Source organism: Rhinoraja longicauda, chromosome 17, assembly GCF_053455715.1.
Source record: "Rhinoraja longicauda isolate Sanriku21f chromosome 17, sRhiLon1.1, whole genome shotgun sequence".
Taxonomy (NCBI): domain Eukaryota; kingdom Metazoa; phylum Chordata; class Chondrichthyes; order Rajiformes; family Arhynchobatidae; genus Rhinoraja; species Rhinoraja longicauda.
Genome location: NC_135969.1, coordinates 19,503,775 through 19,524,446, shown reverse-complemented (window position 1 = coordinate 19,524,446; position 20,672 = coordinate 19,503,775). Strand labels below are relative to the sequence as shown.

At 42.8% G+C, this 20,672-nt stretch overlaps 1 protein-coding gene and 1 pseudogene across 1 annotated transcript in view; both read left to right on the top strand.

The window, feature by feature from the left end:
* ruvbl1 (RuvB-like AAA ATPase 1) overlaps window positions 1–18,057 on the top strand; it is a 39,596-nt gene extending 21,539 nt beyond the window's left edge. The window contains exons 8-11 of the mRNA XM_078414249.1: window positions 515–713; window positions 4,936–5,038; window positions 16,190–16,281; window positions 17,770–18,057. Coding sequence (XP_078270375.1) covers window positions 515–713; window positions 4,936–5,038; window positions 16,190–16,281; window positions 17,770–17,929 — 554 coding nt within the window. The 3' untranslated portion in view covers window positions 17,930–18,057. The remainder of the gene's footprint in view (window positions 1–514; window positions 714–4,935; window positions 5,039–16,189; window positions 16,282–17,769) is intronic.
* Window positions 18,058–19,786: 1,729 nt separating this feature from the next.
* Window positions 19,787–19,905, top strand: LOC144602014 (5S ribosomal RNA; annotated as a pseudogene).
* The last annotated feature ends 767 nt before the right edge of the window (window positions 19,906–20,672 follow it).

Genomic DNA, 20,672 nt, shown 5'->3' with positions numbered 1-20,672 from the left:
TAAGCGCTTGGAATTTTCTCAAAAATAAAGAGCACAGTGGAGTTCTAATATCCTCCCAAAGTTTGAACTGGAGGGTGCTTCAGTCAGGGAGTTACACAATATGGAAACAACCCACCCTTTTCCTTCCCCTTTTCCCTGTGCCCACCTGGGTGTGCACCTATTTCTACCTTTCATATGTCTTGGGAGCAGAATTAGGCTATTCGGCCCATCAAATCTACTCCGCCGTACATTCATGGCTGATCTTTCTTTCCCTTTCGACCCCATTCTCCTGCCTTCGCCCCATAACCCCTGACACCCTTACTAATTAAGAATCTATCTCCCTCCCGTCCCCATCCACCTATATTCCTCCTTTGACCACATTTCACGCCTCTTGTATCCTTATCTTATGCTTTTTGTCTTTTGATCTGTGGCCTTTGTCCAACCATCTGTCGATCAGAAACCTCCCTCACCTGTACCCATCTATCTAAAGCCTGGCTTTGTTCTGCCAATTAAAAATTTATGTTTTGTGTTGCAGACAAATTACGGACTGAAATTAATAAAGTGGTTAACAAGTACATTGACCAAGGCATCGCTGAGTTGGTTCCCGGAGTCCTCTTCATTGATGAAGTGCCAATGCTCGACATTGAGTGCTTCACCTACTTGCACCGGGCACTTGAGTCCAGCATTGCCCCCATTGTTATTTTTGCTACAAACCGGGGAAACTGCATTATTCGGTAAGACAACCACAAAATATAATTTATTTTTCATAGTTCCTTCCCCGTAGTTATTTGGGGAAAGGGGATAGATATTTCCCTCGACTGTCTGGTAATCTGCAAGTGCCCAAGAATCATAGGAAATAACATTACTTAAGAGTAATCAATCTTCATGTTGAACTTATGATTCAACCCTATTTGACATCCATAAGATTACAATTAAGGGCATAGATTCATACAGCATGGAAACAGGCCCTTCAGTCCAACTCGCCCATTAAGATGCCCTCATCTAAACTAATCCCATTTTCCTGCATTTGGCCCATATCTCTAAATCGTTCCTTTTCATGTACTTATCCAAATGCCTTTTAAATGGTGTTTTTGTACCAGCTTCAACTGTCTCCTCTGGCAACCCATTCCAAACACTCACCACCTTCTGCCCCTCAAGTTCATATTAAATTATTATTAAACCTATGTCATCTGGTTTTTGATTTCCCTACCCTGGGTAAATGACTCTGTGCATTCACCCTATCAATTTCCCTCATGGTTTTATACACTATAAAATCACCTCTTAGCTTTCTGCGCTCCAAGGAATCAAGTGTTAGGTTGTCCAGTTTCTTGCTATGGCTCAGGTCCTTGAGTCCTGTCAACATCCTCGCGTCTTCTGTGCACTCTTTCCAGCTTAATAACATCCTTCCAATAGCAGGGTGACTAAAACTGAACACAACACTCCTATTGGGCTGGTCAATGTACCAAAATGTACCCCAAAAAAAGGTAAATGTACCAAAAGCCTCCTTCATCACCCTGTCTACCAGTCACACCACTTTCAGGGAACTGGGTGCCTGTACATCTAGAACAGTCCTGCTATTCTCTGTGAAGGTCCTATCCTAGTTTGACTTCCCAAAATGCAACACCTGGCACTTGCCTGCATTAAACTCCATTAGCCATTCCTCAGCCCACTTCCCAGCTGATCAAGATCCTGCTGTAATTTTTGAGAAAATGCATTCAAATTTGTTTTTTGATCTCTTCCAGATTCTGGCACCTTTGACACAGTCTGTAACCACTTCCATATGTTGATTTTTCTGTAAACAGTTGTCAAAATTAGTCAGCATTAACACAGCAAGAAACATAGACTTAATGGGCCAACCTGTGCCATTGGGACTCTCCCCTTCTCTAAAGGACAGATAAATGGAAGGAAGGCAATGAACCAGATGCAGGCAAATAGGACTAGCCCAATATGCCAACTTGGTTGACCTGAACATGGTGGGCCGAAAGGCCTGTTTCTGTGCTGTATAACCCCATGACACGATGAGAGAAGATTTTATGGCAACCTGTTAATTTTGTGGGCCTCTTCCCTAATGATCATGATCACTATTCATCACATGTTAAATTACTGAGATTAAATTCCGCAGATGCCATGGAGGAATTTAAATCTACATCTCTGGTTTATTGGTTCAGCCCTCTGAGTTACTCATTAATTTTATTTTGAAGAACCACAGGCAAACAGAACAGGGCTTTACCGCACGTTAAGATTAAAACTATTTTCTCTGTAGTGTTGGAGGGAATATTGGCCAATATCTCTGCTAATGTTAAAAAAAACTGGGAACTTTATGTAATATCCAACTAAAGCATCTTAGAAGAATGGCACATACAGTAACGTTGCATATTGTAGAAACAATGAACTGCAGATCCTGGTTTACAAAAAAAGACTGTTAGATTAATAGACAATAGGTGCAGGAGGAGGTCATTCGGCCCTCCGAGCCAGCACCGCCATTTAATGTGATCATGGCTGATCATTCTCAATCAGTACCCCGTTCCTGCCTTCTCCCCATAATCCAGCGGGTCAAGCAAAATCCCTGGAGAACATTGATAGGTGATGTTTTGGGTCGGGATCCTTCTTTAGAATGATCATATTGCATATGTCTAAATATTCCACTAAAGATTTACCTCACCAAATCATGGGATAATCCTTAAACTAGCAACATTTTGACTAAAATGAGAGGATCTGAGCTAAGAGCACCTGTGATCATTGAAAAAAAAAAGATAACATTTGTATTTGCAGATGTGAATATACTTGGAAAGATTGGACAATCGATATGATTGCAGTCTAACCATTCATTTTCCATTGGTTTTGAATATCATGAGATTTTGTGACAATCCATTAATTTTGTGGTCCTCTTCAAAGCAACCTTATTTATAAGTTCTATTGTCATGGCAATAGAAATCATAACAAGGTTGCTTTGGACAGAAAATTATGGTAAACTAAGATCTAGAATGTAAAATTATCTTTGATATGGAAGACGGACACAAACTACTGGAGTAACACAGCGAGTCGGGCAGCATCTCTATAGAAAAAGGATGGGTTACGTTTTGGATCAGGACCCTTCTTCAGACTCGGGAAGTGAAGTATCCAGATTGGCACTGGAAGTCTAATCTTTAACCGTGTACTTTAACAGCGTACTGGTACGACAGAAAATGGTCATAGAACATAAAGCACAAAGAAGCATAGCACAGAAACAAGCCCTTCAGCCTGTTGTGTCAGTGCCGAACATGATGCCAAAATCACAAAATGCTGGAGTAACTCAGCGGGTCAGGCAGCATCTCTGGAGAGAATGAATGGGTGACGTTTCGGGTCGAGACCCTTCTTCAGACTGATGTCAGGGGAGGCGGGACAAAGAAAGGATGTAGTTGGAGACAGGAAGACAGTGGAAGAAGGGGGAGGGGAAGAGAGGGATAGAGAAGCTATCTAAAGTTAGACAAGTCAATGTTCATACCGCTGGGGTGCAAGCTAAACTACTCTACATGATCCATTCCCCGCATAACCAAGTGTCTTATCTAAATACCTTTTAAACGCCACAGTCGTATCTGCCTCCACCACCATCCCTGGCAGCGTGTTTCAGGTACCCGCTGTGTAAAATAAAAACTAGCTTGCATGTGATCCATGTCCCACCATTCCCTGCTTATCCTTTGGAAGGAATAGAAAAGAAATGGTTCATCTGCAGGGCCCTTGAACACTCCAAATGCTAAACTGTGAACTACGAACTGTCTTGGTTGCACCAAGGACTTCAGGCTTTTACAATAATATTGGGCTTTTTAATTTATTGTTTTTTGTTTGTTTATTATGTTATCTATGAGTACTGTGAATACTGCAAAGTAGTTCTGAAGACATTCAGCAGCCATGGAGAAAAATATTGATTGAACACTTCAGTTCAATAGCCCTACATCACAATTGAAAAAGGATTGGACAAGGTGTAATGTTTGTACTAAACGTTGTACCCATTATTCTATATCTCTACACTGGACAGCTTGATTGTAATTGTGTAATAGTCTTTTTGATGACTGGATAGCACCCCAAAAAAAAGATTTTCACTGTACCTCAGTACGCGTGACAATAATAAACTAAACAAAGGATTATAGACTCAGAATGTTAGTTCTGTTTCTTTTGCTGCACTCTGACCTGAGTGTTACTAGCACTTCTGTTTTTATTTCGGGTTTCTGCTGACTGCGTTTTGATTTCCTCCTTCCCACACCCCTGCCCGCCCACCACTAAAGGAATGCCGAGACTGTTTGCGTTCCAGAGACCACCCAAGCTGAGATCTAATAATTCAGCAGGTCCCCTGAAATTAGCCAGGCACCTTTCCAATCTCTGCAGCCCATTACCACCTGACATGTAGCAGGAATGCATGCAATGCCCAGGTTTTGAGTTTAATCTCAGCGCTACAAGACCGTGTACCATTGTGCTGTGGCTGACAGAGAGATGTCTTGCCAATTATGCTATCATGTTTGCTAATTAAAATTTTGAATGTTTTCTTGGCCAAGGGAATAGGTGGAACAGATTGGAGATTGCTGTGGCAGCGTTGATGTAGCACCATCTAGTGGCATGGATATTCTTATTTTTTAAAAAGAATCTGCCACAAAAACAAAGATTTCTTTGAACTCCAGTAGTGTCAGCACTGAGATGGATTGAACTGCTTGAAATTTTAATCTATATGTAAATTTGATGTAATACAATTATCTAAATGGAATTACCAGGACTCAACAACTTTTACATGCAATTTATAATTCAATTCATAATCTAAATGGGAAATGGGGTTTATTTAAATAGCTGTTTTATTACTTTTTTAATTTTTTTAAAGAAAAAAAGCTTTCTTCTGAAGCTGATGTGGAATTTCAGGCATGTTGCCAGATGAGTTGTAGCTTCTGTCTGGTTGTGGGCTGTTTGTTGAAATTACCTGTGTTTTTCCAGGGGTACAGAGGATATTGTATCTCCCCATGGAATTCCACTTGATCTCCTGGATCGGGTCATGATCATCAGGACAATGTTGTACACTCCCGATGAGATGATGCAGGTATGTCAGGTTTATGGGTTATTCCTTAGAGTGCTGTTGGATGAGGGGTGATCTTGTAGAGGTGCATAAAATCATGGGAATAGATAAGGTGAATGCATAGAGTTGGTAAATCAAGACTGTCTGAAGAAGGGTCCCAACCCCATAACGTCACCTCTTCACATTCTCCAGGGATGCTGCCTGACCCGCTGAGTTACTCCAGCACTTTGTGTCCTTTTAGGTGAATTAAGAACCAGGGAAGTTGGATTTAAAGTGAGTGGGGAAAGAATTAATAGTAAATTGGGTGGCAACCTTTTCCACATGGAGGGTGGTGCGTATGTGGAACGAGCAGCTACAGGGGGTAGTTGAGGCAGGTACTGTAACAACATTTAAACGGCATTTGAACAGGTGCATAGCTAGGAAAAGTTTAGAGGGATATGGGTCAAATACAAGCTGATGGGAATAGCACAGATGGGGCATTTCGGTTGAGTTGGGCTGAAGGGCCTGTTTTCATGATGTTTGACTCTAACTGGTGTGGGAGAGAAGATTTTGCCTTTCCCTCTCCCACGTCCTTTGCAGGGTTTAACTGATGCTCGGAAACATCTGTGGTCTCGCCCAAGTGAAATAATTGTGAAGGAATGGGAGTATGATAAAGACAGTTAGGAAGTGTCTCCAGTGTGTGTGTTTGTTGATTCTGTAGGATTCCAGCACCCTTTTTAGTCGACAAAAAAAAGTAGTGCTGAGAACCATATCTCAAGATGGATATTTTGCACAGAGGAAGTTTGTCATAAATTTATTGATTATATACAAACAAGGTGGTTATGCAAACTAGGGGGGTATTCACTTCAATTTGGAAGATTTATAGGTTGATTTCCTAGATGTTGCAATGGTGTTAATGGGAACTGACTGGAGTGGAGCATGGGGAAATATTTCAGCTGGGAGGATAATCGCTGATTAATGGGCAGTGTGAACATTGGAGCCAGGCCTAGCTGGTAGAGTGGTGATCGTTAAGAAACACTAATACAGTTTGATGGCGGAAGAAGTTTGGAACTCTATTCTTTCCCCTAAGGCCAAGTTGTGCAAAGGGAATTATTAAAATTTAAATTTGAGATTGATGGATCTTTGTTAAATAAATATAGAACAGGAACGGGCCCTTTAACCCACAATATTTGTGCTACACATGATGCCAAATATATTAAAGGATGTGTGGAATAAGCGAGTAGATATGGTTAGATCGAAGGTAGACACAAAATGCTGGAGTAACTCAGTGGGGCAGGCAGCATCTCTGGAGAGAAGGAATGGGTGACGTTTTGGGTCGAGACCCTAGATATGGTAGGATCACCGATTAGGGTTGATTTCAATGAATTCCTGAATGTACTTGAAAGAGCCAAGTAACCCCTATGGCCTAAATAGGAAGAGATGGTAAAGGGATTTTTATTTTCCCATTAAGACCAAACCTTAGCATCTAATATAGTCATAAAGCATGGACCTTTGGCCCAAGTCGTCCATGCTGACCAAGATGCCAAAATCTAAGTCCGTCCCATTTATCCCCATCTGATCCTTTCCTAACCATGTACCTGTCCAATTGTCTTTTAAATGCCATTATTAAACATTTGACACACGTAGCACAATACTGGTGCTATATAAAATAAGTGGCTGCCATGGAAATAACACTTAACCTACAATAGCGGTTACGCATTGTTCTACACTGGCGAAATCGAATTTCAAAAATGATACACCATGTTAGTGATATAACGTGCATTTATCCTTCTTAGCCAAGGATACATTTCTGCTCTATGTTCATTGGATCTTGCTGCTGATGAAACATTGTACACGGAGGTAAAAATATCACTTTTATGCTGCAGGATCATCTTTAAAGACCCCAAATTGAGCCCATCAACAGTGACAAACCTTTAGGCCTGCCATTGTGCAGTTCAAAAAGCAACCTTCAGAAACAAGCAAGGTTTGGAAGAAAAAAATCTATAACGTTTGTACTTGGAGGTGTTTGTCCATTATTCAGGCAGAGTTGGTTTGAGCAATTGAGATTCCCAGCCCCTCCTTTTACTGAAAGCTTTGTGACAGCATTATACCCTGTCAATTTCTCCCCATCTCCAGTAATCCTGACAAAGCACCAAATGTCCTGTAGTGAAATTGCTTTGAGAGCCCCTATAAGGCTTGACAGCTGCCAAATTATTGCAACCGAAGTGGCAGGTAAAAGCTGAATAGCTCACAAGGCTGCTGTTTGTGTGAGGGGTTGACTTTCTTGATGTCAGACTTTTAGTTTTGTTTTCCTTCTATTGCTATCAAGGTATTTTGAACTGTTCAGTCGTTTCAAAAGAACAGATTGAAACCAATGAATTGTGTATTATATTTGTTATAGAGTCTATGCTTGCAGTCTGGTTCCTTTGCTTGATTGATTAGATCAATGTCAGAGCGGGATAGTGGTGCAACTAGTAGAGCTGCTACCTCACAACGCCAGAGACCCGGCTGCGATCCTGACCTCGGGTGCTGTCTGTGCATGGAGTTTGCACATTCTCCCTGTGACCCTAACGGTCTGCTCCGGGTACTCCAGTTTCCTCCTACATTCCATAGATGTGTGGGTTTGTAGGTTAATTGGCTTCTGTAAATCTATATACTAAAACTCTTGTTTGTTTGTTCCTGAACTACAGCCAAAAGGTACACGATAGCGCGACAATTTTAGGCCCACCTTACTCGCCTTTGTCCCTTTGGTGCTAATGGAAGAAGTTTCATTGAAATATTATATTTTATATTTTTATATTTTTAGTTATTCACATTTTAATGTTTAAATCTATCTCCTAGGGAGGGGGGATAAGTGGGGTTGGGGGGAAGGGGAAGAGGGAGGGGGGAGGAGGGGGATAAGGGGGATGGAGTGGGGGGAGGGGGAGGATAGGAGAGAGATGGAGTGGGGGAGGAGATGGTGCTGCACCAATGCAGGAGAGGTTTGGGCCCAATGGGTCCACTTGGTCTAGTTGTACTTAATGTGCAGGCAGTGGATGCGAAAGTGGGATAATAGAACCAGTGTAAACAGATGATTGATGGTCGGCATGAACTCGATGGGCCGAAGGACCTGCTTCCGTGCTGTATCTCTCAACTAAATCATTCAAGGCTAGCAGAATTATGCTAGCAGAACTATACACCATGCAGGGTATAATTGTATCCAACCTCAATGGGATATGGATCTCTGTCTACCAGCTATAAAGACATAGACAAGCTGTTAATCTGGTTGTTTTAAAATTGGTGATCCCAAAAATGTATTGGCAAAAAGAAATTTCCCGTTTTGAAAAATGGAAAAGTATCACACCATCAAAATAAGAGGAATTTGAATGTGGGATGAATTGTTTCGCAACTCAGTGTGCGCTCTTCTCTGCTTCTCTCTCTGGAGGGTTTGGTGGGACCATGTGGAAGGAACTATATTCCGTTGTTCCTTCTTAGGCAGTTCTTTGAAGTCAAGGCTGACTTATGTTCACTGGTTCAGAGGTGGCTAAACAAGGTCGACAAGGAACCCTTGGCTTCTGGCACAGGTGGGGCAGCAGACACGTGTTGGGGTGGATGGTGGGTAGTTAGAGGGACCTTGCAGTCAGTCATACAGCGTGGAAACAGGCCCTTTGGCCCACATCGGCCAACATGTCCCAGCTACATTAGTCCCACCTGCCTGCGTTGGGCTCATATCCCTCCAAAGCTGACCTACCCATGTGCCTGTCTAACTGTTTCTTAAATGTTGGGATAATCCCCGCCTTTACTACCTCCTCTGGCAGCTCGTTCCATACAACCACCACCCTTTGTGTGAAAAAGTTACCTCTCAGATTCCTATTAATCTTTTCCCCTTCACCTTAAACCTATGTCCTCTGGTCCTTGATTCAATTAGTCTGGGCAAGAGGCTCTGCATCTACCCGGTCTATTCCCCTCATGATTTTATACACAGTCCTTCCACTATTTACATTGGGCTTCTGTTGTGCATCTTCACCATTTTGAGCAATATAGACCAGGGATTCTCTTGAGTCAGTGAGGATATCGCAAATTTTTGAGAAAGCTTTAAGAACGTCCTTGAATTGTTTTGTCTGTCCTCACAACGTTGGTACTCTACTTAGTTGGCTTCAATGGATAGGTCATGCTGACCTCATGCTTAACACCAGATTCCTGACACTGCAGAAAAGTCCCGAAACATCATCTCAACAGTATGATGGTCAACAGTCCTTAACCAGACTCCTGGCACTCTCCGAAGGAGGGTCTAACCCTGGACATTGTCCATTTTCTCCACGGATACGTAAAATCTTTTAAATTACATTTGGGCAGGAAAAGTTTAAAGAGATAATAGGTCAAATACAGGCAAATGGGACTATGTGAGATGGGACATCTTGGTCAACATGGACAAGTTGGGCCAAAGGGCCTGTTTCTGTGCTCTATGGCTATGAGATGTTACCTGACCCACTGAGTTCCTCCAGTACTTTCTTTGCTCACGATTCCAGCATCTGCAATTCCTTGTCTCCTGACACTCTTTTCCAGTGTTCTCACAACAATAGATTGTATGCCTTATCAGTGTTGTACCTACCTGTGAAGCATTTAATGGAACAGTTTGATTGAATTGATTGAAAAATGCTGCATGGTAACTGCCCCTCTAGTCCACCGAGTCCACGCTGACCATCGATCACCTGTTGATACTAGTTCTATGTTATCCCACTTTCACATCTACTCACTACGCACGAGTGGCAATTTTACAGAGGCCAATTAACCTACAGCCTCGCAAGTCCGTGGGATGTGGGAGGAAAACAAGCACCCAGAAGAGACCCACGCGGTCATAGGGAGAACGTGCAAACTCTACACAGGCATCATCCGAGATCAGGATTGAACCCGGGTCTCTGGCACTGTGAGGCAGCATCTCTATCAGTTGCACCACTGTGCCATCCTGTTTAAAGCATATAGAGTGTAGAAGGAAATTTATTTTAACCCAATCTATTACTGATTTGAGCATCCACAACAATCACAGAATCCCTAAATGGGATAATCTTCCATGACCTTAACAAACCTCCCTCCCTCTCCGATCAAGACAAAACAAACAGCATGACAATTTTTAATAGACTCATATTTACCATTTAACGGGTAAGAATGCCTGATCTGACATTATTTTACATTTTGTTGCAAGTGAAATAATTAGCTATGGCACTTGACAAACGGAGCAGCTTCGTGATGTACAAAGGCTTGCAAGCAGGAAGAATGCTAACTGCTAATAGCTGGTATAAAGCTGGTCTGAATCATTCAGCGATTCTGCATCAGCACCAAAAGTGATAAGGACCTCCTGGATAATGATGCTGTGTGTAGTATCACAGAGATAAGTCCGGGAGTAAGAGTTTCATATAATGCCAGTTATTTTTCACTCTGGCACCATTGTAAACAAGAAAGTAGCAAAGTGATTACTAAATCAATAAACAACATTTAGTCTTTAGATGGGTGTAGCCGATTATATGAACCTGCATATAGACATTTAACGAACATTACCGGCAAAAAGGTATGGATATGTGACTGCTTGATTTCAGTGAAAAGCTTGAGCTAGTGTTTATCTTGTTTATGTTGTGCGATCCAGATGCCAGACAACTTACTTTGCCTTCCACCATTTAGCTTATTTAAAACGAACAGAATTGAAATTCTGTGGATATATACAAGATGCTTTTTGATGTTGTTGATATGTTGGCAGCATCCTTGATTTTTTCATTTCAAAACAATATGCTGGTCATAGTCATAGTGTGGAAAGGCCCAACAGCCCATTTTGCCCACACTGACTAACATGCCCCATCGACACCAGTCCCATCTGCCTGCCGTAGGCCCATATCCCTCTAAACCCATCGTCTCCGGTACGCGGTTGGCATTGATGGCACTGCCCTGAGCTGGTTCGCTTCGTACCTCAAAGATAGGAGTTTCGCCATCAACATAGGCAGTTATTCCTCTGCTCCAGCTAGCCTCTCCTGCGGAGTTCCACAAGGCTCAATCCTAGGCCCCATTCTCTTCTCTCTATACATGCTCCCCCTTGGCCAAATCATTCAAAGGCACGGCATTTCTTTCCACTGCTATGCCGATGACACTCAGCTTTACCTCCCCCTGAAACCCAACAACCAGTCAAATTTAAACAGCCTCTCACACTGCCTTGAGGACATAAAATGTTGGATGGCACAGAACTTCCTCCAATTAAATGAGAGCAAGTCTGAGGTCATTCTATTCGGCCCCCCCGACTCCATCAAATTGATAACAGGCAGTCTTGGAAGCCTATCCTGCCTAGTCAAACCGCATGTCAAAAACCTCGGCATGATATTTGACTCTGCATTAAAATTTGATAAGCAAGTCAACGCTGTGGTAAAAGCCAGCTTCTTCCAACTTCGAACCATAGCTAAAATCAAACCTTTCCTCAAATTCGACGACACAGAAAAAATCATTCACGCTTTCATTTCCTCCCGCCTAGACTACTGCAACTCCCTATACACTGGGATCAGCCAATCTTCCCTGTCCCGCCTGCAACTGGTCCAAAACGCTGCAGCGAGACTCCTGACGGGTACCCGTAAAAGGGACCACATCACCCCGATTCTGGCCTCTCTCCACTGGCTCCCTGTACGGTACATAATCAACTTCAAGCTCCTCTTATTCACGTATAAAGCCCTAAATGGACACTTCCCCCCCCTACATCAAAAATCTTCTAACCCCCCTCTCTAACTCCAGGTCCCTCAGATCGGCCGACTTGGGGCTATTCACTATCCCACGGTCTAGGCTTAAACTCAGGGGTGACCGCGCTTTTGCGGTTGCAGCTCCTAGACTGTGGAACAGCATCCCTCTCCCGATCAGAACTGCCCCCTCCATCGACTCCTTTAAGTCCAGGCTCAAAACATATTTCTACTCCCTAGCGTTTGAGGCTCATTGAGGAGGCGCTGTGAACTGTTTGCGTGCTACTGTATGTTTTCATTTTTTTTTTCTATTGGAACCTAATCAAATGTACAGCACTTTGGTCAACGTGGGTTGTTTTTAAATGTGCTATACAAATAAAATTGACTTGACTTGACTTATCCATGTACCTGTCTAAATGTTTTTTAAATGTTGCAATAGTGCCTGCCATAACTAACTCCTCTGGCAGCTTGTTCAATACACCCACCACCCTTTGTGCAAAAAAGTTACCCCTTGGGTTCCTATCTTCCTCCCTCACCTTTATCCAATGTCCTCTAGTTCATGGTCACATTGCTTAATCCTATTGTAAAATTACATTTATTTATTACCTTTTCTTTGACTGAATAGCACGCAACAAAAGCTGTTCATTGAACCTTGGTACATTTGACAATAATATACTAAACTACCCCACACCTCGATTCATGGTGCATTCTTTTCATTTGATGGATGTTGGTGTTGCTGGCAACGTCAGCATTTAATGCCCATTCACATGGTGGAAGGGAATATAGTTGGTGGCTCCAGATGCCCTCATCTGCCTAGCTGCCATAGACGTTATGGTTTGGGTGACAATTTTGAAGGTGAGTTCATGCAATGGATTTGTAGACAATGCATACTGGAGCTGTAATGCACGAGTGTTGGGAATGAATGATCGGACTGGTGGATGCATGTTCATCAACTGACTAGCCCCTTTATATGAAGTCTAGAGGAAGCCGAATCAGAAAATTTCAGGAGAGGACGCAAAATGTCAGGACAGGTTTACAAAATCATGAGAAAAATAGATTGGATAGACGCACAGTCTCTTGTCTAGAGTTGGGGAATCGAGAACCAGAGGACGTAGGTTTAAGGTGAAGGGGGTAAGATTTAATAGGAACCTGAGGGGTAACCTTTTCACACAAAGCATGGTGGGTATATGGAACAAGCTTACTTACATTTTCATTATATAAATTCAAGAAATAGATTCCAAAAGAGATAAATAATGGTAATTATTGCTAGACAGTAATCTCATCAAATAATTTAACTGGAATCCTCAAAATCCTGACCTAAAAGCAATTGAGTCAGCAATTTATTATCCTGTAGACGTATTGATTGCAGATATTGTCTGGATTGTCATTAGTTCAATGCCTGTGGTGGACTCGGCCTGGACCATGACAGGCACAACCTTCCCCTCTATCAACATATCTACATCAGGCGCTGCCTCAAGAAGGCGGCATCTATCATCAAGGATCCCCACCATCCCGAGCCCTGCCCTCTTTTCACTGCTACCGTCGGGCAGGAGGTACAGAAACCTGAAGTCCCAAACTGCCAGGTTCAGGAACAGCTACTTTCCTACAACCACAGTTTCTTGAACTGACCCGCACAACCCTAATCTTACCTCGGCAACGCAACACTAAGGACCCGTGCACTTCTGTAGATTTGTCTTTTTTTTTTACTGTCTTGCAGAATATATATGTAATTAATGCATAATTTATATTTTTGTATGGTCTGAGATTACCTGCCCGTGATGCCGCTGCAAGCAAGATTCTCGTTGTACCTGTCACACCGTACTTGTGCATATGACAACAAACTCAACATGACTTGACTTGACTTGCTCCCACAATCTCTATCTATTTGGGAGACCATATACTTGCAGCTACTTAAAAGTACAGATTCGCTCCCTTACATGAGGCTGTTTCTCATGTTAGTTCTGTTCAATACATGGCAGTATCCTTCATCCTCATCTTTACGAGTTTATACAGATGTACATCTAAATTTAAATCCATATCAAAATGTGAGTGGTCTATCTGACCATGACCACTGAGAAACAAGGAATTGCAGATGCTGGTTTACAAAAAAACACACAAAGTGCTGGAGTAACTCAGCAGGTCAGGCAAAACTGCTGGAGAACATGGAGAGGCAACATTTTGGGATGGGACCCTACTTCCTGCCTACCAGAACATCTTTTGCAAGATGTGCCCCTTTGGTGCCATTTTACAGACCCAGCTGCAGTTGGCCACAAATGCCCTTTGCAGTTGTCGCCTCCATTCCAGTCAACCCGTGAACCATTGTCCCTCTCCTAGATAAGGGATCAGGCTGTGAAATTTGGAGCTAAATGTGGGGTATTTGATCAGGGTGGCTGGAATACAAGAGGCCTTTCCATATAAGTCAGTCTTTGGGAATGGTACAATGTCATTAAGAGAATCAATGTGTTTATGTGATTTATCTGTTTGTGATGAGGCTGTAAGTGATGTGTATTATATCAAAGGTCATCACACTGTGTTCCAACAAAGAACTGGTATAAATCACACGTGTCTGTGACGGATTAGTTGGCATATGCAGGAACAAGTGCATCAAGTCAATACTGTTTAACTTTTACTTCAGGCAACCCCCTTGCTGCTGTGCTGAGAGCCACTGTTTGCACTTTAGAAGGACAGGTGCAATGTTCTGGAGGCGTAAATCCATGCTGTAGTTCTGTGATCTGATTTGTTCTGAACCCTTTCATACCTCTAGTTTCTCCCCAACTCTCATTCTGAGGGAGAATTTTGACCCGAAGCGTCACCTATTCCTTTTCTTCAGAGATGCTGCCTGACTCGGATTGCACACTGTGAAACAAAAATCTGTTGTGTCTGCTTTGGAAGACTTTATACATCAACACAGGGATGACACATACCATGAGACAGTCAGAGGACATGGAACTGTACCCAGTACCTTACAGAGGCAGCAAGAAATCCAGGCACAGATCTGGGAAACATATAGAGTTGAAAACAATTTAAATAATTTAGCATTGGCTAAATACAGGGTGGAATAGTGCAGGAACAATCTTGGTCATCACTGAATTTTACCACTGCAACTACAACTACTGCCACAGAAGGTAGTTGAGGCCAGTTCATTGGCTATATTTAAGAGGGAGTTAGATGTGGCCCTTGTGGCTAAAGGGATCAGGGGGTATGGAGAGAAGGCAGGTACGGGATACTGAGTTGGATGATCAGCCATGATCATATTGAATGGCGGTGCAGGCTCGAATGGCCTACTCCTGCACCTATTTTCTATGTTTACTACTTTACAAAGTAGAAAAGTACAACACTGGAACAGGCCATTTGGCCCACGATGTCTGTGCTGAACATGAAGCTAAACTCTGGAGAAAAGCAAAAGCTGATGTATTTCCTTTCTCCAGAGATGCTGCCTCTGAGTTACTTCAACATTTTGTGTCTACAGTGTAAACCAACATCTGCAGTTCCTTTCTACACTGGAAGCTAAACTAATCTCCTCTTCCTGTACATGATCCATATCCCTCCATTCCCTGCCTATCCATGGTTTATGTAAAAACCTCTTAAATGCCACTATCGTATTTGTCTCCATCGCCCCTGATAGTGTGTTCCAGGCATTCACTGCCTTTTGTGTAAAAACAATAACTTGCACTGCACATCTCCTTTAACCTTTACCCTTTTCACCTTAGAGCTATGACCTCTGGTCATTGACATTTCCGTGACTGACCCTTAAATTTTCAAAATCTTTACCTAAATGCTTCAGCCTCTGGGTTTTTTTTGGTAACACTATGGTATGTCATAGAGTTATACAGGTTAGAAATCGGGCCCTTTCGGACCATCGAGTCCAGCCATCTAATGGTGGCACAGCTGGTAGAGCTGTTGTCTGACCTCAGATGCTGTCTGTATGGAGTTTGCACATTCTCTCTGTAACTGTGTGGGATTCCTCCGGGTGCTCTGGTTTCTTCCCACTTTCCAAAGATGTGCAAGTTTGTAGGTTAATTGGCCCTCTGTAAATTGTCCATACTGTATGGGGTGGATAAGTGAGATAACATAGAACTAGTGTAAATGGGTGGTTGGCGTGGGCCAAAGGGCATGTTATTATGCCGTCTCTCTAAACTAAACATAAACTATAAAGCACTAATGTACACAAACCTCATTTTATTCTCACTTACTCTCCCGATCTGCCCTAATATATTTTTTTGGCTTGGTGTCAATTTTCATTTGTTAACTCTTCTGAGAAACAACATGGGCATTTTGCTCCATCAACAATGCCATGTAAACAGTTACAAAATGGAGCAAATATATATTTGATGTAAATATCCGACTCCGCTATCTGCAGCCCAAAAAGCGAAATGAGCCTTTGGGCTGAATAATTATTTGATAGTGAATGGGGCATTAATTTATGCTGACAGGACAATCAATCGCAGTGACACTTATAGAATCTGCTGTTTCCATATTTCCTTACTCTCCCACTTTCTCCGCTCGGCAGATAATCAAGATTCGCGCCGAGATTGAAAGCATCAGCATCACTGAGGACGCTTTGCTTCACTTGGGGGAAATCGGTACCAAGACAACCCTGAGGTGAGTGCGCACTGCTGCTTTGTTCAGGAATAATGGCTCTTGTCCAGACCTGGATAGTGTCATTTGTTTTTTTTTTTCTCTTCTGACCCCGGTGAGCAGAAATGATTTGCTGCTCTCCTCATGCTGGCTCTTTCAGGCAGCCGAGACAAGGGTTTTAAATCATCCTCTTAAGCTGCAGCCAAAAACTCTTTACTGGCGGTATTTAATTTTAGCCAACACTGTAAAATAACAGTTTTAGTAATAGCTATTGGTTTCAGCTTGTCACGGGAAGATGAATGGTGCTGTAGGTAGGGGCCTGTGGGATTAGACACAAAAGGTTTCTGTTTCTTTTTCTAAAAAAAATCTTTAAAAACAAAGGCAGCTAATGAAACCTTGTGCTCCGTAACTGGCACAGATATTAGCCATCCAAAGTTCTTGTCTGGAGGTTTCTAATGGTGATATTTTTGCACAAGTGCAGAGCACAAAATAAGAGCTGTTCAGTATGTATATCCAAGGAGTTCAGAGATCAGCACACTTTCAATGCTGTCTTTTTACATGCTGACAAAGTGTTTCTTAATTACCTTTTGCTTCATGTGCACCACTTCTGTGTGTGTGGGGAAGGCAGGGGTGGTGGAAAAATAAGCAAAGTTCTCGCTTACAAACTCCTCATTTCTCAGTCCCACCATAGTATTCATGGACGAGTAACAGGGTGGGGTGGGTCTTTGATGATGCTGGCTGCCTTTTTGAGGTAGCAGCTCCTACGATGGATGGGAGGTCAGTACCTGTGATGGACCGGGCAGTGTCCACCACTTTTTGCAATCTCCTTCCTTCCTGTATGTTCGAGTTGCAAAAACAGGCCATGATGTAGAGTTTAGTTTATTATTGTCACGTATACTGAGGTACAGTGAAAAGCTTTTATGTTGTGTGTTATCCATTCAGCGAAAAGACTATGCATGATTACAATCAAGCTGTCCACTGTGTGCAGGTGCAGGATAAAGGGTATAATGTTTAATACAAGATAAAGTCCAGTAAAGTCCTATTAGAGATAATTCAAAAGTCTCCAATGGGGTAGATGGTAGGTCAAGAATGCTTTCCAGCTGGTGAGAGGATGGGTCAGTTGCCTGATAACAGCTGAGAAGAAACTGCCCCTGAATCTGGAGGTATGCATTTTCAAATTTCTGTACCTCTTACCTGATGGGATAGGAGAGATGGAGTGATCGGGGTGAGACTGGTCCTTGATTATGCTGGTGGCCTTGGCGAGGCAGTGTGAAATGTTAATGAAGGAGTCAGTGGAACTAGATGGAGTCAGTGGAACTAGTCAATATGCTCACTACCGTACACCTTTACCTAACAGATCAGTAAATGTGGATCAAGACCCTCTTGCCTTTCCTTTTGGCTGTTGAATTTTCATGGTTTGTCCCAAAGTTTGCATTCCTGAATTTCTTCTGTGGAGGTGGGATGGACGGTGTCAGGTATGTTGTTGAAAATATATGTGGTTTTGGGTTGCAGGTATTCTATGCAACTCCTGACCCCTGCAAACCTGCTGGCCAAGATCAACGGGAAAGAAACCATTGAGAAGGAGCACGTGGAGGAGATCAATGAACTGTTCTACGATGCCAAGTCTTCTGCTAAGGTCCTTGCCGAACACCAGGAGAAGTACATGAAATGAGGATTCGGGGACAGGCCCAATTATGCAAAATGGCACTTGGTCGTAAGCAAGCAGAGGACTGATGGAAATGCCAGCCAGATTGTCAGTGTGCGTGCGGGAAGGAGACAAGAGTAACAGTGAAGTTGGCAAAATGGAAATTATTTGTTAAATAAAATATTTTTTTTGAAATAGTCTTTCAAAATGGTTTTCTTAGAGCTATTTGTTTTTGTGTGCAGAAGAGATTTACCAGAACAGATACAAAGTGCTGGAGTAATTCAGCGGGTCAGGCAGCATCTCTGGAGAACATGGATTGGTGACATTTCAGGTCGGCACCCTACTCCAGACATCTTCACCAGAATGCTGCCTGGATTAGAGGGTATCAGCTACAAGGAGAGGTTGGACAACTGTTTTTTCTGGAGCGTTAGAGGCTGAGATGAGACCTGATAGAAGTATATAGAATTACGAGAGGCATAAATATGGTAGACAGTCAAAACATTTTCCTCCAAGGATGAAAAAGTCATAGACTATAGGGCATAGTTTTAAGAAGAAAGGAGCAAAGTTTACAGGAGATGTACAGGGCAGGTTTCTTTACGCAGAGAGTGGTGGGTGCCTGGAACGCACTGCCATGGGTGGTGGTGGAGGCAGATATGATAGTGGCATTTAAGAGGTTTGTGGTTATTCAGGGGAAATGGATCGTGAACAAGCATCATGTTTGGCACGGACGTTGTGGGAAAAACCCTGTGCTGCACTATTCCATGTTCTATATTCAGAGGGGCTTTGTAAGAATGGGTAGTGTGGACAATAGCACAGCAACAAGAATAAACCATTCAATCCATTAATCATTGTTAGACTCTGGGGAGCAGGGGGTGGGTCCGCCCAGGGAATACACAGCAAAATTAAAAGTGCATGTAGATCTAAAAGTGAATAGTATGTGTTATCTCGTTGAAGCACATGATTCATGTGGAATACGATGGTAGATGGTGTATGGTGATTGCCTATGGTGGTGTGTCCAGGAATAGAAGGCATTGATTCAGGATAAGCGGTCAGTCACAATATTTTACAAGAGAAATTTATTCTGAGGATTATAAATCTTTGGACAACTCTATCTACAGAATTGTGAATTCTCAGTCTTTACCTATATTTGAAAAGAAAATTGAAACAATGAACAGCAAACGCCGGTTTACAAAAGAAGACACAAAGTGCTGGAGTAACTCAGCGGCACCTCGGGAGAATATACGTTTCAGGTCAGGACCCTTCTTCAGATTGAAAAGTTTATTTTATTGGAGAAGTGAGAAATACCGCATCTTCATATTCGAGTGATGAATTGCTGGTGGGGGGACGACGGCTGGGAAAAGATAACTGTCTGAAGAGGAGCACAGAGAAACAACTGAACGAGATGATGGTTAATCAGTACTTCTTAGAAAATAGGTGCAGGAGGAGGCCATTTGGCCCTTCGAGCCAGCACCACCAGTTTAATTTATCTGCTTTGGTTCAGTATTGAATCAGTCTGAAGAAGGGTCCCGATCTGAAATGTCGCCTGTCCAAATGGGCCAAACCTTGGTAAATGGGATTTGCTTAGATGATGCATCTTGGTCAGCATCTGGGCAGAAGGGCCTGTTTCCATGGTGTATGACTCTAAAGTGCTGGAAAATTTTCTATGGTTATCATGATTATCAGAGCTTTACCTTTCTAGCTGCCATCTCTGGTAACGTCATTGTAAATCAGTTTTCCACCATTCCCAAGACCTCTATATCCTTTTCCTAATTTGGAGTCCAATGCTGTTGCAACAGGATCCACCAAAGGCTTGATAATACAAAAAAAACAGACACAAAACACTGGAATAACTCAGTGGGTCAGGCAGCATCTCTGGAGAATGTGGTCTACAGCCATACTAGCCTGAAAATCTCCAATCTCATCTGACCTTGAAAGCTAAGCAGGTTCAGGCCTGGTTCATACTTGGATGAGAGACTGCCTGGGAATACCAGGTGTTGTAGACTTTAGCTTTTCACTGTACCTTAACAATGATAAGAAACTAAACTAAAACTAAAATAGGTGACGTTTTAGGTTGGGACCTTTCTTCAGATTAATTGGAGAAGAAAGCTGGAAGAGAGGTGGGGGGGCAGGACAAAGCCTGGCAAGTGATAGGTGGATACGTGTGGAGGGGGGGGGGGGGGGGGGGAGGGTTGATTGACAGATGATTGGACAAAGGCCAGAGATGAAAAGACAAAAAGCATGAGATCAGGATAGAAGTGGCTCAAAATGTGAAGCTAGAGGAAGGAATGTAGGTGAAATGGGAGGAATGGGTGCACATCCAAATGGGGCACAGAGACGAGCAAGGGGCGAAGGGAGGGCAAAGAAGGTTCCCAACTTGAAATATTGTGTATCCATGCCTCTGGAGATGCTGACTGACCTGCTGTTTAGTTTAATTTGGAGGTACAACATGAAAACAGGCCCTTCGGCCCACCAAGTCCACTCTGACCAGTGATTCCCATACACTAGCACTATCCCACACACGAGGGACAATTTTACAATTTTTACCGAAGCCAATTAACCTACAAACCTGCATGTCTTTGGAATGTGGGAGGAAACCGGAGCATCTGAGGGAAAACCCACAGTCACGGGGAGAATGTACAAACTCTATACAGACAACACCCAAAGTCAGGATTGAATCCAGGTCTCTGGCGTTGTAAGGCAACAACTCCACCACCGTGCTTCCCTCATCAGTCGGGTAAAACTAACCTGTCTCACAACGGTCTTCTCGATG